At 36.7% G+C, this 26,411-nt stretch overlaps 1 protein-coding gene across 5 annotated transcripts in view; it reads right to left on the reverse strand.

Annotated features, from left to right (window-relative positions):
* The window catches only part of APBA1 (amyloid beta precursor protein binding family A member 1), a 93,151-nt gene that overhangs the window by 10,053 nt on the left and 56,687 nt on the right, over positions 1–26,411 (reverse strand). For 2 of the 5 annotated variants that reach the window (XM_062600377.1, XM_062600378.1), the window contains 7 exons: positions 19,038–19,139; positions 15,435–15,474; positions 12,537–12,682; positions 6,090–6,176; positions 5,280–5,465; positions 1,823–2,002; positions 894–1,106 (listed from right to left, as the gene is read on the reverse strand). In XM_062600377.1, coding sequence (XP_062456361.1) covers positions 894–1,106; positions 1,823–2,002; positions 5,280–5,465; positions 6,090–6,176; positions 12,537–12,682; positions 15,435–15,474; positions 19,038–19,139 — 954 coding nt within the window. Of the gene's footprint in view, positions 1–893; positions 1,107–1,822; positions 2,003–5,279; positions 5,466–6,089; positions 6,177–7,342; positions 7,376–12,536; positions 12,683–15,434; positions 15,475–19,037; positions 19,140–26,411 lie in introns of all 5 variants that reach the window. The other 3 variants (XM_062600381.1, XM_062600379.1, XM_062600380.1) reach the window with 3 other exon arrangements.

Raw genomic sequence — 26,411 nt, forward strand, 5'->3', positions numbered from 1 at the left:
CTATTGCAGAATACAACCATCCAGCATTAACTAGCAAAAATAAGTAAGTTAGTTTCATATGCACATTCCTAGAAATCAGAGAAGGATTTTTGTAGTCTGATACCAGGATTATATCACATGTCTACCTGGTATGATGTGGAAGAACTCTGTGAGATTATTTCAGTAAACTGAGGATTCAGTTTAGTTGCATCTCCAGAATTCCCTAGTGAAACTCTCCCCTTCTTGTAGCTTAGATGTTTAAATACCCACTCCCTTCTATGCTGCAGCTACCTCAGGCGTTCTTCAGTTCCAGTTGATGTGCTTGCTTTTTGCAATTACATACTCTTGCAACAGTTAGAAAAAGCTCTAAGTAAAATACACCATTTAGCTAAATTAACAAAATCATTCCATTTTCAAATAACTTGGGTAGTTTTTGCAGAGGATAAGTATGTTCCTTTTTCTTTATCTCAAAGTTATATACATATTTTTTAATATTTAAAAAAACAGAAAAGGGGGAAGGAGGGAAGACTCAGTTCCCTTTGAGCTAGATCCTAAGAAACATTTAAAGAACGAAAATGGCTTAAGGTAATACTAGGCATCTGAGTCTTCATTTGTCATGTAAAGTTTTAAGTGTCTCCAGATGTACATTTAGTAATATATTCCTTTTGAACCAAATATTCTCCTGGAGCCTGAAGTTCTGTACAGAATCCTTATCAATGCAACTAAATGCCGCAGCTCCCTTTCTGGGACTCAGCAAATTGGTGGAATATAATTTGCAGTGTGCTTCTGCAAGTATACTCACGGTAACACATGAAGGGGGAGTCCTACAGAAACATTTGATAGAAATTAATAAATAACTCATACTTCTATACTTTCTTTTTTAAGTGTGTAAAATCCAGAAACATCCACCCTACCTTTATAATGCTCTGGCATGTTGAGAGAGGTAAGCCAACCAGACTGGTCCCATTAATTGACATAATCTGGTCCCCAATGTTTAGCTTCCCAGATTTCTCTGCTGGTCCTCCATGCATCATGTTGGCTATGATAACTGTAGGCAAAATCGATCCCCAGCCAGACTCCACAATAACTACACCGAGAATTTCTCCCTTCTGTTTTTCAATGTAAACCTGCATTACAAGAAAACATATTTCAAACAAAAGTTTCTCCTTTCCAATCTGTCTTCCCAATTTGAAGGCAAAACAATAAGGTACACATTTTACTACATTTCAGTTGTATTTAAACATGAAATAATTGATCTTAAACCCACAGATTTTGTTTAATGCTGAACATCCCAGACAGAACTCATCAGCATAAGAGTGAAGGGAGCTGGAGAAGAAGAAACTCTGGTGCAATAGGCTTTCATGGCAGAGCTAAACAGAAAGAGACTGCATGAGCTTCGGAGCGCAGACTGGAAAATCATTACCTGCGTGTTGCAATGATGTGCTGGCTCATCTTCATTAATAACAACTAGCAACCAACCCTTTCAGCAAAAATAATTCTTAAATCTGGAATCAACCACTGTAGTAAATACTACAGCCTCCACACATTTTAGATTTTTTACTTTATTAATATTCTATTTTATATTCATGACGTGTCCTGTATGTCTGAAAAGCGTTTGGTAAAAAGAACACAAACAGATGGCAAATCACTTCACTGCTGATAAATATTGGGTTCAGTTTGCTTTTGAAACAGAAACTGCCCACAGGGTATCCTACTCGGAAGGGTATTTTGTCCTCACTAAAGTCATTTATACAAAATACTAATGTTTTTCTAATTTCTGCCAGCATGTGTCTGCAACTCATACAAACAAATCTAGTGCTGTTACAGAGAAAAAGAGACGTACATCTTTGCAGTTTTCAGATTTGGAGAAGTGGATCAGGTCATCATTGTACATGTCCTGGGTATTCAGCAAGTCACTATATTCCTTCTGGCTAAGGTCTTCTGGATTGATTCCATTTGCCCTCAGAAATTCCTGGTAGGCCACACTAAACGCTTGACCTATGGACTGTGCAATCAGCTGTGCCTGTAACAGTTCCCAGAGAAGGGGGGGGGGAAATTAGATATGATCTTGCCTGTTCTCTGTTACAATCACACTGTAAAATGGTTCCTTCCTACAAATCAAGTTACAGAAACTCTCTCTAAAAAGTATTTGCACATTGAAAATTATATTAGAAGACCCACAAAATGTCAACGCACTCACCTGTTTTGTGAATTGAGCCTGGCAGGCAATTATAAATGAGAAAGATGAATAAAGCCCTCCTTTCACAGGTAAGAACTCCTAAAATAAACATGAAGGTATACCCACTGTGTTGATGGAGCAGAGGTGGCAGAATGAGAGCGCTAGCTCTGGACGGCTCTCTCTTCTAGCAGAGGCTATGTCATCTCTGACAAGCCAGCAGTGAGAATGAAAACATCTACTAAAAGATACAGAGCCGCATTTAAGAAGATATTTCCTCCTCTTTTTCTCCCCCTCTTAAAATCATCATGTCAGCTCATATATCCATCTCATAAAACACAAAAGGTTATTATCTACTGGTCTGAGGGAAGGAAGAGACGAGGAAGGCAGTACAGCTTGCAGCACAGGCATGAGGGAGTGCTGGGGATGCATGAACACGGCTAAGGTGTGTTTCTGTACTGCTGCCAATTGCATTTTTAAGTTCAGTTTGATCTCTAATAAAGGAAGAGTTCCTAACTCTAAAATAAAAAAATGACTGTTACCTTAAAACAACTCAAGCTAGTACTAAAACTACTGATGAGAATAGCATGATTGTTGGCATTAAAAAGACCTGTGTCTGGATTGGCATTATTTTTGCCAAAGCTCAGATCAACTCACTTTTATGTCAAGAATAAGACAGCAAAGAAACAGTAGAAGTAAACCTCATTAGCTCAGCAAGCTAGGAGAGGAGATAAATATCGACTGTAGATTTATACACAAACATGGAGATAATTTTCTCCAAGAAGAGATCAGCCCCAATTCAGACAACCAGCATTTGCACACAATATGAGAGCTCAGATCTTTTGAAAATTCAGCCTTAAATGCAATTGAAAATCTGGTGCTCCGTAGATAAGGACCATTACAAGCATGGGCACATTTTGGCCAAGACTGATTGGATAGCTTACAGTGGCTTACATTGGATGGCGAGCCAGCTACTGGGTGAATTCTTTTAGTTACTCATCAGTCCCAGAAGATGAAAAGGTGACAACAAAAATATAATGAGATTTGTAAAAATATATGAGATTTATAGCACAAAGAGTCTGTACTACTCCACTAGAGGTACAGGGTTTTCGGTGCTGCAATCTCTTTGTAGGTAACAACAGGCATTACGATTTTTACATTGTAATTCTTTCTGGATGTATTTTTTCCTTGTCATTTATTTGGATTTTTCAAACAGTTTTTGCAAGGTATTTGTGAACTACACCGTAACTCAAGGAAAGCTGATATAATCTCCAAAATTTCTTAGCACACTTTCACACTACTGAATGATGCTTTCTTTGGAACAACAGACAAGTACTTTCCAAGCTAGTATCTAATAGCACAGGGAGGATCACATTTGACACTAGTATGACCTGATCCAACCAAACAGAAAGTAATTCCAGTGATCTCCAAATGGAAGCACAGATTCCAGTTAGCCAAGGTATTAAGAAAAGCCTAGGAAAAAAAATCCAGGAAAGCTGGATCATAGTCAGGCTATCACAGGCAGAAGGAAAACCAGACACTGCCTCTGGCATCTGGCAATTAAATCTCCAGTCAGCCAGTAAAAGAGTCTAGCAATGTCCATCCAACACTCCTGACTGAAATACCGGAATTACAGCCTCAAATCGGGCAGCTGATCAAGTGATATCAATCCATAAGAACAAAACAAAACCACAAACTCCCAAACCATTAATCTTTCCACTTGGACATCACTTTATTGAGGGGCTTGCAAAACTAGCTTACGTGCTCTTTAAAAAAACACCACCTTTTTATGTTCTCTGTCAAAGTTTCGGTAAAAGACTACATTTATCAGTGCTCTTATCTTTACTTTTTAGTTTCAGCAGTGGATGATACATGTACTTGCATTTGCAACCAGAGCATTTATCTGAATCTAAGTTCAGAATCAGGCCATCATTACATATAATCAACTGTTTACTCCAAAAAACCTTGTATCTGAAAGTCCTTGCTCCCATCCATGGAGTGGAAGGTATATGAGCTTTTCCAAAGAAAATTGTGATTTCACTTAACTTCTGTTAACTAGTTCAGTATACACTGAAATGAACTACCAAGTCTTTCTTCACCTTAAGTGGTATGTCAGGCATAAGAAACAGAAAAAAACTATTACCTCCTCATCTATTGTATGGGCAGTATGCCTTACTTAATTGACATCACAGCTCTAGCTTGAACATGATTTTCACTCAGGAGCAAATCTTCTTCCACCTCTTGCTATATGAACCACCTTACTAGTATTAATGTGACAGTTGCCATGGAGACAGTTAATACTCTGTTATTTGAAGGGCTGAGAGCTAAATGAGATTTGCTGTCTTCCCAAATTATTACATAACATTGTGTGACATCACTTCATTTTAGGGCTAACTTGATTATGAGACTGGTAACTATGTATCTAGATTCTCACATACATATGTTTAGTTTTATCTTTCAGTTACTCAGTTTAACTAAAATCAAATCAGGAAGCTATACACATTTATTTTCCTTCCACAAACATCTGGGTTTTAATTAGTGAGGGCAGAATAGCAAGTTCGATAACAGCTAACTCAAGAAGTCTGCACCATGCATATTCACTCAGATGTGCCTCCATTTATCATACTTTAGGATTACCTGAACTACCAACTTCCTTGACTGCTTTTTGTATGACATCACCTAATCTCTAACTCAAGCCTTCTCTAAAAAACAAAAAAAACCAAACAAACAAAAAAAAAACCCCAAACAACCCTACCTTTCTGATATGTGTCAACAATTCTTGTGGAAACACTTGGGATGAGAAGTTATGTAGAGAAATAAATGTATTTGATACATGGCCACTGCCATGGACAGAATTTCTGAGCTAGTATATATAAGCTGTGGGTCTGTCTCTCACTGACACTGGAGGGTACTGTAGGCACTTAAAAGTGGGAAGTTTTTCTATAAATACTAGCTTTGTGAATAAAATGTCTGGCTCCAATATGCAGAGAGAAGACAAGTTCCTCTGCTTAGATAAAATATTTTGCACACTTAATAAATACACAGAACCACTAGTGACGGACTTCAAGCCTATCAAAACGCGCTTACATTTCCACCACAATCATGAGACAGAGTAATTCCTTACATCCTCAGACTCAAATACATGGCAAATCATTTTGTACTGCCTCTTTCCATCCTGGGAAGGGTGAGATGCTTCCACGTTATCCTGGGAGTTAGACCGTGGCATTCGTCTACGCGCCATCAGAACAACTATATTTCCTATATCTGCGATGTAAGAAATGGTCCGCAGGGGATGATCCATCATGGTTTCCTAGGTAGTAGAAAAGCTCACATCACCAGTTGTTTTCAGGAAGTTCTTATTGCACTCCTGGTGTCAGACAAACACATTAATGGCAATTGTAAAACCCATGTTAGTAACGTTCATAAAAAGTCTCACACACAAGAGGAGATGCCGAGAGAAACCAAGAGTTTCACTTTCCAGAAATGAAACAAAGAACAAGTTTTGTAAATTAACACAAGAATAAAGAACATAAAGACCTCAATATCAGAAACTGAATATGCAGGATATATATGGGACTAATGCACACAGGACTATGAACTTCAAATTATCAAAACCACATGCTTTATACTACTTTGTGGACAATCTATGCTTGTCGCGTTACAGTACCAGGTTACTTAGAATATTCTGTAATGTAAATAACTTTGCTTCTCATAAGTAGTGGGCTGGCTGCAGTCAACTCTTACCATTTTCTAGCATAACACACCAGACCAACACCATGTAATGGTATGGTTCTTGAGCATGGATTTCTTACCAGAAATCCTGGAGGGAAATACAAGAACTAGCACTTTCTGAAGGTCACATTTTTGCAGGTAGGTGAGAGTCTATTTCAATAGACTATCATTACAACACTAACAATGGCTTCTTTGTTTATACCTGTGTGTCTGCATTCAATACTTTTATTCTCTGTGTCGAAATGAAGAGGTCTACTTCAGTCATGGGTTGAGATTCACCTTCTGGAGCCTGGGAATAAAGGGACTAGAATTAACAGATACATTAAGTAAAATCCTTAAAGATGATATTATACCACAAACAGGGGCATACTAAGACATAGTTACCAGAACAGCAATGCAAAATAGAGTATTAGATTGCAAAAGCTAAAGATAAACAGAAAGATATGGAAAATATATACATATACATGAAAGTGAATTAGATATTATTTGAAAAATCATTAATCCCACAAAAGACTCCCCAACTGCTTTCCTGATCCAGTAAAGTTATACCTCACTGCAACATGAACTGTATAAAGATTCTGCAAAAATCAAACAATTCTCCCATTTTTCATATATTATGAATCTCACTTTACGGAAGAGTTTTCACAAAAGCTATACAAAGGACTACATGTATCTCTTGCCCAAAGAGTTTCTATATGGGCTAACAGTGACTGCTCAGACCAATAGAAAAACATGTACTACAGTGGGTGCAAGTTAAGCAATTCATAATGCAGTTCTGGTAAGAAGGTCTTCATAGTCAGACAACATACAAGCACTAAACCACTTCAGAAGTCATACCTTTGTTAAGCAGAAAGCAAACTCTTGTGATTTTAAAAATAATTAATTTGTTAAAAGGCACTTAAAAACTCCATAAACAAAACTTATTACTAGATCAGTCAATCTCAGTATACTATTGTGTATATACACGTACACTTTTTTCTTTTTTGCATCCAGCAATTTGACACATCTGTGAATCAAGCAAAACACTCTTTATAGAGGGATAAAAAAGACATTGTTTCAGCTACTATTTTACAGAGTTAAAACCTTTATCATGTCAGTGCTGTTTCTCTAGTATTCATTTTGGGTACTGCCTGTAACCATTTGATAAATCCAATCTTTAACCTATTCCTAACATGAAATGGCTCATGATAAGCAACAAAAAAAAAAAAAAAAAAAAAAAAAAAAAAAAAAAAAAAAAGAAAGAAAAAGAAAAAGAAAAAAGAAGAAGAAGAAGAACAGCCAACCAGGCAACTGATTTCTGAGAAATGTCAACTTGTATGGTGGCTCCGAAATAAGCCTAAACAAAAACTTGCTGGATGCAGAAAATAAAAGCATAAAATTAAAAGAAGGGAAAAATCCCTCCCAGAAGAACAAAAGAACAGGCATAACATCAAGCTGATGGAGTTTGTACTGCACCTTCTTCCTGCTTTTGGCTAATTTCTGGGCCATCTGCTTAGCATGGAATAAACAGAGACAGGAGAATAGTTAGAAACGAACTTACAGAAACTTTAAGTCAAGCAGGGATCTGCACACTAATGCTAGGGCTTGCAGACTGCTACATGTTCTAGTTAGTCCCTGCTTAGATAAATTTCCCCCTTTTCATTTTGGTTTAAAAAGGTTTCACATTTAATACAGTTTAAAAAATGAAAAGAAATTTCACCAGGAAGAATACAAAAGGTTGAGTGTTTTTCATTTAAATGTTACTCTAACCAAACAGCTGGGGTTTTCTTTTCCTTTCTTTCTTCCCTCCCCCCCCCCCTCTTTTTTTTTAAGGTGCTTCCCTTCACTTAGAACACTGCAAATATAAGGGGCTCTTTTGAAGACACATCAAGTAAGAGGTGAGAGAAGGAGCCCAAACATTATTATTCCAGCTTTCTCAGATCTAAAATATTTAAATTCAAGTTGCATTTTGCTCCTACATGCATAAGCAAGCTTAGAAAATAATCTCTCTAAAACTATGTTAGTCTTTCCAGGAAAAACAAAATGACAGAAGATTTCATTCTCCTTCTGTGCAAACATACACATGCCAATGTTAGAATCATGCTTCTGAACAACAGGTTTTCCTGTGACAGCAGCATAAAGCCCCATAACACATTTTTTTTAATGAAAGGCAGTAGAGGATTCACTTCCTCAGACACCTGAAAACTATCCCCTATCTCTAAGCAGTTTAACTGCTTTATATCCAGAGATATTTCACCCCAATATAGTATCTTACATGCTATTGCTGTGTAAATAACAATAATATCAATAAATATCATAATTCTTGCAATCAATAATTCAATTTAAACACAAACCTAAGCTGAATTGAACTTATGGACTTGCTTACTGAAGAAATACAATACTCAGCAGGCTGGCAAATATTCTTTTACTTCCCCCAATAACATTGCCTTTTAGTTAAGTAAATTAACAGGTATTCTTGTGGTGGGCAAGGGTCTCATTAGGACAGGCTTCACAGATATGGATTCATGATCAATTAGGTTTAGGAAGAACAAACAGAAAGCCAAAATCTCACACATTTAGATGTTTTACACTGATGCTTACAACTTAGATTTAATCAGTTTTAGCTTAAACCCATCTGAAAGCAGCTATTTAAATTTTAGACTGTGCTTCTTACTTATCAATATGAACAAACATTTCCACACCAGCTTTTGGTAATGATAAATCTGTTGCTGCCTGGAGACAGCAACCTAACGCAAAAGCATTTAGAACCGTCTAATACTGAAGGTTCTGCATTAAGTACTTAGAAATAGTACACTTATCTTGAATGCAACTCTCTGGCATATACTGGGCAGAGACAATCTTGAGATAGAGCTTTTATGCTGTTCTCCAAAAACAAGTTCCCTTTCAGGCAAAATTTACACAAATTTTACAGAGTGATAGACCTCACAAAAGAGCAGCACAGGTTTAGAAGAGAAAGGGGAAAAAATCCTGGAGATGGAGATCTACAATGCAGAATCAAAGATGATTCAAAATACCCTTTAATGCATTTTCTTCAGAATTCTAATCCTGAATTCAGTGGAAAGTGTCTTAACTGTATTTTAACTTCTTCAAGAATGATCTTTAAATATTTCATAAAACTGGGACAACGATGTGCCAGTTTTAAGAACTGACTGATGCTCCATAGAAATATCAGGAAGGAAGCTCCGGTCTATGAAATTAGTTAGAATAATTCTATGCAAGAGACATTATCAAACAAATCCTCTTCACAATCAAGTTATTTTTCTAACTTAAATCAAAAGATCTTTTAAATGCTCTTAGAAAAACAGAAACAACCTGATCTAAATAAAATACTATTTTTTAAATATGTAAAGTCTAAATATTTCACTTAAGGTAAGTGAAGGTATGTAAAATGTGACTATGTAGCTAGCTGCTATTTACAAAATATTATTAACTTTTTTATTTTTTTTAAAAAAAGCAAACTTCAACTTATGCTAGACGGATGGATTAAATACATGGCAACCCACTTAATCTCTACAAAAAATGTACTGTAGCCCAGAGAATCCCAGATGGCCCTTTATAAACAATAACATGCAAGATATGCATGATTTTCACATATGGATTCTGTCTTCAACTACTTCCAGTAATTACATCAGTTGGTATCTAAAAATGTTCAGACCTGCTGATGAAAAATAAAATAGTTAATCGTTATTTTATATGCAAAACATAGAAAATATTCTGCACTGATCAGTTGTGAATTGTAACTGTGAACATTAACTTTTCCAGACTGTTATAAGTATTAAATAAATTCAGTCAAAGTAAAACATGGAAAGGTATTTCCTTGCTATTTGAGGAAAAGGAGAAGAAAGAAAGAAAATAGTGAATGGAAAACTTCCTTTTAGTGAAAATATAAAATAAAAAAAGTTTGATGAATGCCTTCAAAACATTGCATGTTTTAACTTCGCTGCACTGCACTTAATGGAGAAAAGCACCAAAGCAGGAAAAAAAGCCCTAACTCTCTTTTCTACTTTTAACTGAAGTGATGCTCTGGTAAATAAAAAGTATGGAGAAATATTTGTAAAATCTGTTCAAATTCTAAATGATTGGATGTGTGGTCTAAGGGCTCTGCTGAAAGGAGGCATTACTAGTGATTATTAAACAAAAAAGGAATACATTCAGATGCATGAACCTAACGTTGATTTAAACGGAAGGTATGCGTAGTAGCATGCCTTAAACAAAGGCCTTCTCAGCTTTTTCATGTTCTTAATTTCATGTTTGTATGTTTTTAAATGATCAGTCTTAATTCATAGCCTTTGTTTCCTCTAACCATACAGAAATGTTTCACATGCATAACATCTTACACACTCTGTAAACAAGCACAAGTACAACACAAGTATCATCAACACTCTGTAGACAACATTTTATACTTCTGGGCTAAATGCTGTCCTGAGCAACAGTGCATCTGGCAGAAAGAATTCTATCCATCATAATCAGGTCAGCACTAAGCAAGTTTGTTTTCATGACAATAACTAACAAAAATAGCTGAAACCATTTCTAACAAACCAGAGATCCTAAGGCCTGGGGCTATTTACATTTCCTGAACTTCTCCTAAAAGTTGAAGAGCAGTCACTGTCAAAGAAGTGTGCAGCGGTAACATGTGCCAAGCAGTAAGCAATCAATCTGCTGAAATTTACTCACAGCTTCAAAATATTCATGTGACATTACCAGGTCAATACTGCAACTATTTTGGTCTCCATTCTGAACAAACTTATGACAACCAAGTATGTGCACACATGTTCATTTATTTGTTATGTAAGCTATCAGTTTGAGGGTGAAGTGAGCTAAGCAGATTTCTTCTGTGTTAAGACAAAGCAGTGCTGGGGCATAACAAAGCCCTTGGGAAGAGCTGTATTCTGTTAAGGAAATTCTAAGATATATATTTGATATCTAAGTAAGATTCTACGCTCACAACACAAAGAGTTCCAAATCATTCCATTTTTGTCCCAGTTTTCTCTATCATCTTTGTCTCTTACTGTTCTCCCACACATGCTTTGCCTCCTAGATGCAAGCCTCATGCTCAGTCCCTGGCCCAGCTTCCCTGAGCCTTCCAATTCCCACCACCAGTTTTCTATTACACCTATCCTAACTGTTCCTTTCACCTTCCAGTCATGCTTCCCTCCTAGATCCAGTCTCACTGAAGTCCTTATTTCTCTCCCTTCTCTAGCTTACCTTTTGTTCGTCTGCATTCAAATCAGGCAACTTCTCTACCATGCATCCAAGTGTCAGGAAAGGAGATGTGGGGACTAATAAACACAGATAGGCACAGCCTTACTTGCACCCAGAGTAAGAAAGGAGCAGACACTGTAAGGGAAAGTCTCAGCTGTAAAAGTGGGAAGAACCACTCAAGGAATATTGCACACACAACTCTCAGTAAGACTTGAGACAGCTTATTGATTTGGAAAGTCTTTTAAAAAATGGTATTGAAACCTCTGTCACCACTGAATGTAACACAGCTTGCTGATTTTCAAAAGGCTTACTATTTGTCTAAATTTCAGCAGGCCCCTACAAAGGTGGAGAACAACTTATCTGCAACAGGAAGGCTACTTTTCTGTCAAACACACCTCCTCTAGTGCCTCCTCTAGTGCTAGAGAGCTGGTGATTTTCAGAGACAAGGTTACAAGAACTTACGTATATTTGAACATGGGCAAAATTACAACTTCTGGAAGTACCTCAGTGGTTCTAGCTGAAGCACCCCTCTGAAAGTTCATGCACAGATTGAAGTGGGCACCAGGCATGGAAAATACCGGGAGGAACAATGACTGTGGAAAGCATCAGGTGATCTTAACAGACAGTGCTATTGACTGTGCTGGTAACATACTCTCTCCCTTCTTCTTTCTCTTTTACGTTACTGTATACACAAAGACTAAGTTAGAGCCCAAGATAAATTATGCAAAGGAAGAACATGTAAATAGTAATCTCACAAAAACTTTCAGATGAGATTATATTGGGTAGCTGAATTAGCAGAAGCTAAAAGAAACTGCGAGCCCACCATGCAGCAGTGTATCAGGATGTTGCAGCATCCTCTGCAACAGCGCAATATTTCATCCAAACATCTTAATATCCATTGATAACGTCACTATTGTCAGCCATCCCTTATCCCTGCCCATACAGAAATCAGTGGGCATCTCTGTTTTCAAGAAAGTGTAGTGAATATATTAGATTCCAAGAAAAATACTATTTTCTCCATACATCTTCATGCAGTCACAGACTATTCTTTCTTTCATTAATTCATAGCTCCTATGAAGTGAGGAACTATTATACACAACATGGCCAAAAAGAGTACAGCTTTGATCAAATGCCAGACCAGAAGCAACTACAGCACTAGCTTTTCCCTAAACCTGTTTTCTCTCAGCACCTAGGTAACATATAACTTACACCATCACTCACTTTAGACTTTGGCTCACAGTACAAAAAACAAGAAGTACTGTAGGGAATTAAAACGATTCTTTGTCATTCTGCAGTATAAAACCAGTGCTTGCAGAAAGCAAGATCAGGCACTTAACCTTTCTTAAAGCACAGATAACCCAACATGAGAAGACTACTGCAGACTTAAAAAGTTCGTATCTGCCACTGTAAGGTACCAGCATGAGAAACAGCAGGAGTTACTCCTCACCTTGATCCTGCTGACAGCTTCCTGAGCCTGCATCATTCTCACGTTCTTGGAGGGAGTTTTATCTGAAAGGAGTTGAGTAGAGCCAAGGTAATTGGCAGCAAAAATGATTCCATCAATTAAGTCTTCAGGATCACAAGGTCCAGGAACTGTAACACAGGAAAGAAATCACTAAAGAAAATCATACTGAACCACGGCTCAACACCAGCACTATGACTACTTGAGCCTACACTAGATGACTACAAATACTCTTCCGTGGCTTAGCCTGACGACATGGCAACTAGTTCTTTCAAAGGCACAGAACATTGAGAAATGCTCTCAACATTTCCCCAGTACAAGCTGTATTTGTTAATCTAACTTGTCTCTCACAATAGCTCATTCTCTTCTGAGGCAGGCATCACCCTGGGGCAAAATAGCCTCAGAGAGTTTTTGCTCTTACAAAGAAGCATGAGTATTCAGTTGTTCCATCACCCACTACCAACGGCTTGTAGTTTTGACTAGTATGAACACATCACAGTTTAGATAGTCACAGGCAGAAAGAGGGCTGGAAGAGTGTGATTTAAGAACAGTCATCAGCAACTTGCTCGCTTGCTTATTTGCCACAGCTAGTACAGCAGGCAGATGAATCTCCCTACAGTGCTTTGCAGGTAACAACACATCCCCTTACAGAGAAGACTGGTAGCATCAATATCAGCATCATAAAGATGTATCAGCATCATTAAGGAAGTGCTTTTATGCCACAGTATCTTAAAATTCATGGTTTGTCACAACAAGGACAATGAGTCGAAGAAAAACTTTGTTCTTAAATATACAGAGCATGGGCTCTCTTGGGCTTTCCAGCATAGGCTGGAAGAAAAAGCCTTTTGTCTTAGTCCTGCAAGATTCTTAATGATTTAACTCTTGTCAACTTCTATGGAAAGTTAGAGGGTGATGAAGTATTCAGCATCTAAAAATTTAATTTCTTATAGAACAGTAATTATGAACTCCAGGCTTGTGGTGTTTGGAGATTATATCTACAAAGAATAGGTTATTTCTCACTAGATGCTAACATTGTCATGATTCAAAAGGGGTACTGGTTTATGCAAGAAGCTTCTTCTTTTGCTACAAGTAAGGAAAAAGAACCTGTATTCAAGACCACTGAAAATACAAATCATTTTAGAGAATGCTACAAGTGTCAATATTATCATAATCAAAAATATAAATTATTTTTCAGTTCTTTTTTGCAAAGCAAAAAGCCTGAAACACCAGAATGGAATGTTTATCAATTCAAGAGTTATCCTCAGATATTTATGTGGCAATGGGGACATAAAGTCTAATATTATTCAGAATTCTTTAATAAATCAGAACAAAATTGGCAGAGATTAACAAGTGCTCAGTATGAGCATGAATAACCACAGTCCCAAAGAAATACAGGTCATTATTAACTACAGATATAAAAACAAGGTTTTAGTTAAAATACATGTAACTAATTATATATAAATTAATATAGAGTTAATATATATAATATATAACTACATCAATATAGGTAAATATGTCTCTATCTATATATACGTACATACAAACTACTCAAACTATGCACACAGATACAAGTACATAGGCAAATCTTATCAGGAGCTTTTGCCTGCTGTGTTTTTTTTAAATATGAAAATATACAACTAGCAGTTTTGAGATGTTCATCTTCAATATATAGAATCTGATCAGTATCTGGGCATCCTTCAAAATTAACTAGTCATATTCAAGTATATAACCTAAATAAATAAAATTTTTCCCTTAGAGAGATTTATGTATCTGGAAATGCTGCATATTTGTGCACTCTTCAGTTCTGTAACCTCACAGCATTTTTAAATGCTGTTATTTGTTACTGTACATGTAAAGGCTTTATCACTACTTTCATTTCCAACACCTTTTTATACACTTCTTGATAAAAAACAGAGAAGGCTGCCTCCTGGAGATAAATTTTAATTCTGAGACTGATCCTTCATTACTGTGTATTTCCAAAGATCACTTATTTTCAAAACAATATATGAAATTCAGAGTAGCCGACGATCTGGTTATAGATGTATAGCACACACATTGAACAGTAAACCAATGATCAACTTTACTCTTTAAAGAGAATGATCATATAATCTTTTAAAGGCAGCACACTGTAAATCAATGCAGGGAATTCCCAGACATTCTAAATGAAACACCAGGTCAGCTTTATTTCTGCCATTTTATACAGCACGGGGCTCAACTGCTGTCAGGGCTAAATAATAAAAGAATCTTTGAATTTTCTGAGTCTGTCATGTTCTCATAATGAAATAACTGTTACAGCATGCAGTCTCTTTGCATGCACAAAATGTAGTCACACAAAAGCTAACAGAAGCTCATGTAACAGAAAATCTGCTTTTCACATTGTTCTGAGTAAGTTTAGCAAGAGCACAAGCGCAACCCTGACTCTGAGACATGAAGTTCTATTTAATTAGAGATTAAGCACCTGTAAAGCCAGGAAAATTTCCTCTCACAGGCTGGCCAGTTAGATTTCAATGATGAATTTCACTACAATCATCTTGCCTAATCTTGTCAGAACAACAGCTCATTGTTCACACACATTCACATGTGTGTGAATTCCATAATAAATTCCATAAAAAGGTTTCACTGATGTTTTAAGTAATACTGATAGAAAATGCAACAGAACTGGGACAGAAACTATGACTGAAATGCTAAAAAATAAAAGATGCATGTTTTTGAACTTCCAAAAGAGCTTAGCAGAGTTTAGTTCAAGCTCCAGATTGGACTCAGTTCAACCTAAATCCAACCCTCATAGTTCTTCTATTGAACAACAACAAAATAATTTCATACATTACAAATACCGGAGTTCTTTGGATATATGACAAAATATTCAGAAATCCAATATCTTACCTTCAACATAGGTTGGAAATGAAGCCAAGTTTTTTCTGGACTGTAATCAAGACAAACAAGATTTCAAACAGAACAAAGCATGCACCAATATGCATTAAAAACTTCTTCATGACAAAAAAAACCAAATTAGTCACAGTTATAAGCAAAGTAAGACTACCGTTTATTAAGAATTATCTTACTCTTGACTAGTCATTAGAAAGCAAGTATCCATAAGCAAACTATATTGCATTAGCATGTTCATCTATCAGGCAACGTGCTACATGCAGTTTTCAGTTACTTACTGACGTTCAGTAGCATCCTGACTACCAATCAGCGAATACTCTGTTTTTACTAACTAAGAGGTACACGGGAAAACACATCACATCTCATAGACAGTGGATTTTTCAACTATGTATAAACACTTTTAGAAGTCTGTAAGATGACTCAATACCATCATCATTTGTGACGGTACTGAAACTACCAGCCCAGTCAGTAAATCATACACCAATTTTTTTAAATACACTAGGATCTTATATGTATCTCTCATGTCAAAACAGTACACATATAACTTTCCTAATTTCAACAGGTTAAGCAGTAACCTGTATTCTGTGAGGTAAATGAATTTAGTAACACTACCTCACCAATTATGTTCACACAAAAAGACACATACACACATGCTTGATCTGAATAGTGAAAACTCTGAGCAAACACATTTATATTTTCTTTATCGTATCAAGTAAAGAATCTGTCAGTCTCAATTTCGTAAAAGGTAAATGAATTAAAAAAACCCTGCATTAGTAAATACATAGACTAAAGTAATACCTTAACTTCAACTGTAACTTTCTATGAAAGACTGTGGGTAACATATCAAACATATGAAAAATACAACTTCAGTGAGAAAACCATTCTGTTATAAACAATAACATACCCACACAGGAAAATTCATCAAAGAATACTCCATGCGTCAGTGTATAGATGGTAATAGGTGAACAGAAATAGTGCTTTCACACGTGTTGCAGTTAAAAATTTCTGATAATCCAAGGATTACAAAACTTTAAGGATTCTACGGAAGACTGTAAACTCCTCCAATAGCTGCTCAATATGGCTGTATTAAAATAAGGATCCAAGTACAAACAGGATAATGTCCAATGTGTTAGACAAATTCCAGCTGTAGTTATACACCACGTTTATGCTAAATTATTTCCTTTATGGTACACAATTTACTAGGTTCCCAAAAATTGGGAAATTAGGAAGGTCACAGTTATGCAACAGGTTAAGTGACTAACCCCACGAGACTTCTTCACTTATTATTACACGGATGTGACAAATAAGTAGTACTTTTCAACCAATTACACAGGCCTTGTTATAAAACAAAGCAGCCTGGGTCAGAGAAACAAAATACGCATGATGCAAAGAGCAGAGCCTGCATAGCTCTAGATAACTGCTGTTCTGGCAAAAATGACTAAGGTACACTATAAAACAAGGGAAGTTCATCAGAGAGAGCACTAGCATAAATAAAGTCATCACTAAACATTGACCTCCTACCGCTAAGGCACTTAACGGAAATCAACTGCTGTGAGGACACAGACAATTATTTTCAAATTAGAAGATGCTGCCTTGAGGCTCTGCTTACTGCAATGACTATTTTTCCGGACTTTCTATACCGATTTCAGCAACTGTGTGCAGTTGTTACTGGTGTTTTGCTACCAGGAAAACTGAACAGCTGAACTGCTGACAGCCTAGAGAACAAATCCACTGCATGCCTGAGAAAAACAGAAACAACTTACTCAAAATAGTGCCCTTTCAAAACATGTTTTTTGAAATAAATAGGCTTAAGACTTGCCCAAAGTTTGTAATTACAAATTCAACAACTACTCAATAATCTGACTACTTAATACAAATCCTTTTCAGGAGAAAAAAAAGTGTAAACATCAGTATATGCTTTTATTGCAAAAGCTCTACATGCAAGTTATTTTTTTTTTTATTACTAACATCAAAAGATATTCTGCTAAGACCACAGCAACAGTAAAGTTACTGAAAAAAGGATATATACACCTTCTAATTTTACATACCATGAATAATGAAATAGCTGGGTCATTAATATTTTATTACTCTTTTTAATCTTGTTGCCTTTCAGCCGAGTACTATAGCATCTATACCTTTAAAAAACGGTTTGTTAAGACCTAAAAGCTGTTCCTAAAAATAGTCTGTTTTGCCACTGTTACTTTTGAAAGTGAAGTACTAAAGCAGAGCACTATTGCTTTTCTGAGGGAAATAAACAGCCTGACACACTCTACTGTAAAATCTGTTTTACTCTTTCTAATACTACACGTACTAAAGTTTGAAATGAGTAGCATGCTGATATTTTTTCCTTTGAATAGGTTTAATGATATCTAATGGTTAGAATATGCTCGCAGTGACAAAATTAGTAAAGTAAAGAAATCAAACGGCTACATCAGTCTCACAATACTGCAGATGAATAAGTAAAGACACAAACCATTGTTGAAGGCTTTGGCATAGCAGAAATTTCTTGTCTAAGTCTTTTGAAAGCCTCCATCATCTTCTAAATGCAAACATAAACTGGCACAAACATATATATATTTTATATATATATATATAATATATGTATTTATATATATATGTATTACAAAAAGCTTTTCTTTTTTTAACTCTTTATCCTCTTACAAAAGAATGAAATACTATGTAGTGTTGCAATTTTAATCAATATTTCCAGTTACATAGCCCAGTTTTGCCATCTTGCTATCAATAACAATATGGTGTCTTGTTAGCTACTGTGACTAATGGTTTTCAAGATTCTTCACACTAGATTTGCTAAATTTAAAAATGCAGAAAACTCAAACATTTGCTGTTTTTTCTGCCTACAGAGCCAGTCACTATATACCAATCTAAGTATTTTTTTTGGTGACAAATTATTTCCTTTTCACACTGTGAGGAGTTCCATTTAGGCAATCTCACTTTGTTCTAAGGGAACTATTGCAGAGTGAAAAGCTCCCAGATAAGTTTAGATAAAAGAAGAAGAAGAAAGAGGAGGAGGAGGAGGAGAAGAGAAAGAAGAATGAGGAGGATTTACTTGATTTTGAGGAGCCTGAAGTTCGGAACTGCTAGATTGTAAGTGTGAACAACTGCTACCAAATCACTTAGTTCTTCCATTCTTCCAACAGTATGTATAACAGTAATATGGTAAGCTGTAAAAACTACTATTCGATTAGTTTTTATTTAAGCAAGTTTATTCACCTTGCTGAGAAACATTATTTTCTTTGCAGCAAGCCACTCTGAAGGATTTTAAAAAGGGCTCCTTCCATTTGCCTCTACTGTAGAGGTCATGTTGTCCTGTTCCTCAGTAAGTCAATACCTCCCAGCCTGTTAAGCGAACTTTGTGGCAGCCAAACATAGACTCAGAAATGCAATGATAAACAGCCTTAAGTATGTTAGAGACTCAGACAGCCAAGCAAGCACAAAGGAAAGGAACTGCAAACCAGTTTTTCAGGTTTGTCATGTTTTGGTTAAGAGAGAAGAGATTGCACAGATATAAGGGAGCAAAGAAAACAAAAAGGCAGGAACAGCAAGAACAAGACTGTGGGTTTTAGAAAGATTTCACTCTACCTCTTTATTAGTGGAGGGCTCTGTTGTACTGCAGGCATCCTGGTGATGTTGCCTGCTTGATGATTCAGCACCTCGAGGTGAAGAGGAATCTGGAGATGGAGACTAGACATGGCAAGAAAATAAAATAAAAGAATCACTTGAGAGACTAATATCGAAATTCTTCTCTCATATTTTCCTATAATTGGCAGTGGGAGTAAGAAAAATATATAAATAAATAAAAATTGGACAAACATTTTTTGAATGTTACAACTCTGGATTTTTAGCATAATTTTCAAGTCTTTCTCAGCATCCCGGTGGACTTAAAAACTGTATCTTTACAGAAAAGCTTGTTTCTTTGTCAATAACGTACAAAAGCAAGCAGGCAGTAAAACTAAAGTCTGTAGCCAGTGGCAAATACCATTCACCCAAAAAGTGTGTTATAAAATCATATTTTTGGGTGGGGGTTCCAATATGAGGCTAAATGCTCACACTTAACTGTCAGCCATCCACTTAAGCTGCAGTTACAGCATTTTCACTTGAACAAGTGCACGCCTCTGCATGCAGGCAAATTATTTTGAGCTTACTGAAAGCAGTGAGCAATGAAGCCCAATCTCCTAGAACACTGACGTTCTAGAAAAGATAAGATAAAGTCATCAAGACAGAGTTAAGCTGCAATGACAGAAAGGCAGATTGACCATAACCAGAAAACAGGGATTCAGCTGAAGTTTATTTATTCTTAACTGTCAAATTGGGGAAAGAGAAGGGACTCAAATTGTGATTTCCCTTGCAAATACACAGGCTCTCATGTATCATCATGATCAACCTGAACTGCTAAATTAAAATAATCTAAGCAGAAGAAGGCTGCAGTGGTTGTCCATAAATGTCTTTCAGATCATCTTCCCAGTAATTCACTAACATAAAGAACTTTTCTCCCTTCTGTTATAATTATGTACATCAGTAACAGCCATTCCTTACCCGTGTGAAAGGTTAAACAAAAAAAAGTTTTGAAATCCCTTCCCCCAAAAAACAAAGAGAAAAGCACAGCAAACAAGTATCATGAAACTTTTATCTCTGTGTGATCAGTCTTGGCAAGCAAGTATGGGAAAGGCTATTGAATAATAGCTGACTCCTAATGAATGCCACTAATACTGAAAAGCCATAGCTTAGATATGTGAAGTCAAGAGCAAGTATGATACAAGAGCATAGAATTAATGAAGGACACCAAGATGTTAAACAGTAAAAAACTTCAACCCAGCAGGTGTTTCAAAAGCACATCTTCCAGAAGTACTTGTGAAACATGTCAGAGCACCGGCCACACTGCAAATTTTCAAAGAAAGCTTTAACATTTAGTTATACAAGCTGGGCTGTCAGCTCAGCAGCCCTGCAGTTTTTTAGTTTCCTCTGACTTAGGAAGGTTGGTCCCAGTTTTGCCAACTCAACAGTTTACCACTGACTAAGAGAATCAAATCGTACTTTTCTAGTTTCATAAGCAATTACACAACATGGCTCTTTTCTTAAGCCAAATACAGCTACACTTCTGGGGCTCTGAGTTGGCAGCAGCTTTAATCTAGGAGCTCCAATCTAAGTCCTGTAAGTTTCTCTAAACAGATATGCAGTAATACAAGAAAATAAAATTCCTTTCTCCTTTTCTTCTTTTTTTTAAAAACATTCTCAATACAAGCCCTATCTTCAATACTTTCTAAATATTAGAATTATAATCAACTAATAGAGGCTACCAAAAAATTAGGAAGCATTTCCTTGTTCACACATATCCTGGGCACAGCAGCAGTCCTTTTATTATCTTTGAATTTCAACTGCAGGGCAAAAAGGAGAGGACTACCTGGCGGACCTTCACTTGTCAAAGTGAAGGATAGCTGGTTAGAGACCTGGTATTCACATGGCAGCTTCATGAGAGTTTTGGGCTTCCTAATTGCCTGCGTAATTATCTGAGAGCTACTGCTCCACAGTGACTCAGCTGCACAAAGAGCAATTTCTATAGTGCTCCCATAGTTAACGTAATACCATCATTTTAGGTTTAAACATAAAGGTTTCTACGCACCAAATACCACCTGCCTATGGCATTAGTATATTCTAAGACCGAGCTTTAAATAGTAAACAAAGAAGTAAAGCATGTGATTTTCAAGTATCCAATGTTTCTACATAAAAAGATCATTAAAATGCCTGAAAGCTCTTGCCTTCACATACTGAAACAATAATAATTTCTCATTTATATTAGCTGCTGACATTTATAAATTATGCATGGTTTAAAATTTATTAAGTTACTCCAGTAGCTTTACGAGTATCTTTACTAAGCTATTTCCATTTACCAAGTATCGACATTAAGCAACCACCTGAACAGTTACACAGCAGCTTTCTACATGGTGTCTGAATGTCTCCTGAAAACTTTCATGAAAAAATACTCTGCTCTTATCAAAAATGCCCAAACCAAACATCATGTAGGCTACATAGTTTGCTACATGACATGAAACAACAGCTGACTCCATAAAGGTTTTCACACCTTCAGTCTGTTCAGTCTTCAAAGAATAAACACTCAGTTTTCTTCTGCATCAAAATTCAAACCAAGAGGCACAACATAAAATGTACAAACAACAGATGCAGTCAAAATCTGAAAGTAGCTTTTATACTTACAAGAAGAAAAATTTTGTGTAATGATAGCAGAGAGACAACTGAACAGCTACTCAAAACACTACGAATCGAAGTCTAAAATAAAGGTCCAGTACTGCTTCATTGTTAACAAAATAATTACAGAAGCCTAAAAAAAAAACTCTCTCGGGACAAAAACAAGAAATGAATGTGAAGCATGCCATTACTACACTGCAAAGATCTGTTAATGGAATTACAAAGTATTTTCTATAAGGCAACAATAACAAATAGTACCAATAACCTTATTTCTCCTCTCTGCAAATCTACTTACATTCCTCTTACGAAACTCAACTTGGTACATCCAAAAATTCTCCATCTCAGTTTTGACCTTATTTGATTCTGAGTAGCATGCAACACTTCACCAGAGTATCTCTCACTGCTGATGTGCTGGGGGGTTTAGTGACAGAGCTTGTAATCAGAGAGGCAAGAGCATTGTATTGTACTTAACCCATCCAGGTCAATCCATCTGGCTACTCAACACCCCATGCAGACAAACACAACCATCTGTACTTGCTTCAGGAAAGTACTTTCCCTAAAATTAGCCGCAGTGTAGCTGAAAAACCTATAATCTAGTGGGTCACACTTTCATGTGCCAGGCTGGGACAGAGAGGGTGAAATTAACAAATACTTAGGCAAAATAAGACTTACTCAAGCCAAAAGCCATTATTTATACAGAAACAACTTCCATCCTCAGGCTTCTGGGCAGAGAAGTGGCAAGGGGTTACTCTGCCCACCAGCTCAGCAGAGTCAAGTGGATGACGCTTTTGAATTGATTTCTGTAATAAAAAGTCTTGAGAGGCACTCATATACCTCAGGCACAGGTCAAAGTTTTTTGAAAGATTCAGATCCACAATTTCACAAGCAGATCAGTACAGCACAGCTATGACAGTAAATCTGTTAAGTTTTAGACTGAATTTCCTCCAAAGCGCCTCAGTATTTATGTTGTTAGAAGTGTAGGGAAAACAAACTGAACAGTACAGTACATTTATGGTATGTATTTCAAGTCAAATCTTTGTCAACTGTCATAATCTAGACATGGGAAATGAAAGCATCAAGAAAGAAATGTTTTACTTCTTTTTGTGCTTAATGTAGAACAACTAGTTCAGTTAAAAAAAGATTATTTTTCTTATCAGATATGCTTATCAAACTTTCTCTTGGGAAGTTTCCAATACAGGCTAAAATAAGGTTTATAAGAAGAATTACTATACAGAAAGACATAGATCTCTTGATACAAGCAACCCACCTTCTGCTCTTACCACTAACTAGACTGACTGCTATCAAGCAGAAGTTAGTCTGTTTACCAAAGCTGCCAATATTAATGTCGCAAGTTTCTGTTCTGATTTGAACAAACAGCATTCTGTTCACTACAAACTACAGTGAGACTGTTAGTGTATGTTCATAGCTGTTAGATGGTGAAAGTTAAAAGCTGTGAAAATTAAAAGCTGCATTAAGTTAAATGTGGTGTTAAAAATGGAGATTTTGAGAAAACAAAAATAACTCTCTCTGTGTGTATTATTATGCACACACACGCACATGGCACCACCTATGGAATTTAATTTATAACTGTAACATACAGTATTCAAGTTTGTCTTGTATTTAAAACTGTGGTGTAACTGTGCCTGTGTTAATACTCAGCACACTTGTTCATCAGTTTCCTGGATGGCCCAGTGAGTGTCTGCACAGCTGAGACAGTGGGTTGACTTGAGACAAGGTGATCAACTGAACTCCTGCCCGCTTCACAGGAAAGCATTTGACTAGCTGTTACAGGGAGTGTCCGTGCTGAAGTTTCGGGCAGTCTCAGGGATTCCTGAACCTCCTACTGTGCCTTTGGTCAATAGACAGACACCAGTAGTTGCTTCAAGGTGCTGATCACCATCCTGGGCAGACTCAGGAAGTCTAAATTCCCCTTCCCCCCGCAGTTTCTGCTGCAAAAATAACCGAACTGTACACAGATATGATACTTTAAAACAGTCAGTAGAAACTATTCTGGCAGATGCAAGATAAAGTCATGTATGACCATTTTCTGTACAGTTAAGATAGCTGGTATATATTTTGTATGTAGCTTAAGGTATTCTGCAGCAAAGCATCATTAATGGACTACAGTAATCATGTAGGACCAGCTCTGTGTAAGACCTGACAACAGCTGCAGTTTGGGGAGTCCACCAGGAACCAGTTGAAGATGCCACTGGAAGGACCTGCCACTACTTGCATACTGACTGACCACCTTGTCTGAGAGATTTGGTTGTCTGCGCAAGTGTTGTGCTATGCAAAAATTTTGAATAAATTAGCACTTAAAACAAAAATTTTGTACAACTCTCTGTGCAACAACACTGACTTGTAATCCTTCAGTAAAATTCACTGAAGTTATGAGAACAGATATTCTGATCAAATACATACACGTCCTCTGCCAAAGTCTTTCGAAAGATCCCTACTTGTTACTACATACATTACTAAATCTCAAAAACAACAAAAAAAGTACCAAAGAGTATACATGAGTTTAAATTTAATTCGTAAGAGCCTGAGCAAGCAAATAAATAAATATAAGTGAGTCTGTTACAACACGGCTCTTAATTTTGCCAATTCCAAGAAATATCCCTTTGGCCACAGAAATCTGTAGCAGCAATCAAGAAACACTCCAGCGATACGTGGTTTGTGAGCTGGAAACTTCTCTGTCAATAAAATCTGGGGTTCCACGGACTCCAACTCTTCATGAGCTCTCAAACACACACACACAAACACACACGCACATTTAGTGGGTAGGGTCTGTCTAGCTGCACGCACACTGGATGGATGGCTGCCAGCACAGCAGGATGCCTGGAAACTGGTTCAGTGCTACCTGTTTCTCTCTCTCAAGTATGAATTTCCTTGACTCTACTTTCACTTGAACTTGTATTTGCTTTCAAATGCAGTACTTCATGTGCCAGTCTGAAAAAAACAGTGCAGAGCTCACCAGTGCTTCCAACAGACTTCAAAACCACAGCCAAGTGCTGTTCTAGTTTTCAACAGCACAGGAAAAAAAATCATACAAAATTGCTTTCATCTTTCAATAAATTATTTAAAATACAAGAAAACAAAACAATTCAAGGGGTCATCAATCCAATCTTCACTATAAATTAAATACCTATAACTCTTCTGAGGACTGTTTTTGTCTTCAAACATGTTACTTGCTAAATACATTCTTTCTCCTGTGTGGTTGACAAATCTACATAAAGCTTCCTGCCCCAGTGATTAGTGTCTATATATATGTATTTATAAACTTGTTTGCCATATACTTTTAGGACTGTGGACTAATGTAGATGACAGAAAGATGACCTGCATCCCGTGTGTTCAACCAGAAATTTTAAAACCTCTGCTTAGAAAAAGAAAACAATATCCTATTAATAGAAGCTCATCTTTATTTCATTCCTTTTCTTTATCTCCCCTCGCCCTTAGTTCATCTATTACTGAAACATGCTTAATTATTTAAAACAGACTTCTCTATTGCCTTATTAATAATAAATTATTCCTGCTCTGGAAAAAGTGAAACTAATTCCTCTCTGTGAAGACACTCAGTTCTGGAGTTATTCAGAATTGAGAAAAACCTCGCAACTGAGAACTTAGAAGCTGAAATAAAATATATGTAATCCAAAAGGATAGAGAAGCAAAACACTGCTGGTCAGTTCCCTTCTACCCGAAAGGCTTGTCTTCAGCAATCAGTTTCTGCTTCACAAATCCAAGCCATCCATGTATATGGTTTAGCTTTATATTAGCTATTAATCTAATACTTCACCATCACAAGTGTCTGCAGAGGAAGAGACTGTAGACACTAGTGACAGGGCTCTACAAAACAAAAATCTTGAAACCCCGAAATAAAATACTTCCATGAGGGTCAACACCTGGCTTTCAGATCCACAAACCTTTTGAGAGGTGGTTAGCTTGGAGGAAGATATTTTCCATTCTTAAAACTAAGTGTCATGACCTTATTTTGAGGCTTACATTGTTACATCTTTATTACAGCTATAGTGAGGTAATCTGCCAACCGCTCTTCTCTGTTCAAGAAAGGAAAGAATACTCTTTAAATCCTGCCCCCAAAAAATAAACAAACAAACTTAAGCTTTTGTGCCTTACAGTGCTTTTCTCAGCAGGTCTCTCTACTTCCACATCTGAAAACATCACTATTCTCTAAGCACTGTGACCTTTTAAAGATGCTGTTTTAGACCTTTCATATAACTTATAGACCAGAATATTTCACCATATTGAGATATCCACCACATAAAAACTATTCTCCTTTTCAACAACATGCATTCATTCAGTCCAGATTCACTGCACACGTCCTCTACTTAGACCTGTAAACACCTCTATTTCTGTGTTGGGCTAGGCACATTCACAACAGGTTGTTTCTGATGGAGAATTTGCCAGGGAAGGTTGATAGGCAAGAGCTATTTAAATAGGACCAGGGCCCTCCTTCCTGTGTGAGCATCTAGGAGAACAGCTTTTCCTACAGGATATCCTTGGGGTGTATGTACCAGAAGCTCTAAGCTGGTCTCCAGCTTGAACATTGCTCAGCAGGATGTGAGCAGAGTATCTGGTTTCAGAATACACCATCTAACTGCAGCCCCACTGCCTTTTTCACCAAGAGACAATTTCCTCTTATCAGAATGCCAGCAGCTGTGCAGCACTCACTGGTATTGTATTCAGAAAACTTTCTGATAAATAGATTTTGGAAGTATATATCTACTGCTTGTATCTCAC

The sequence above is a fragment of the Rhea pennata genome, chromosome Z, assembly GCF_028389875.1.
Source record: "Rhea pennata isolate bPtePen1 chromosome Z, bPtePen1.pri, whole genome shotgun sequence".
Taxonomy (NCBI): domain Eukaryota; kingdom Metazoa; phylum Chordata; class Aves; order Rheiformes; family Rheidae; genus Rhea; species Rhea pennata.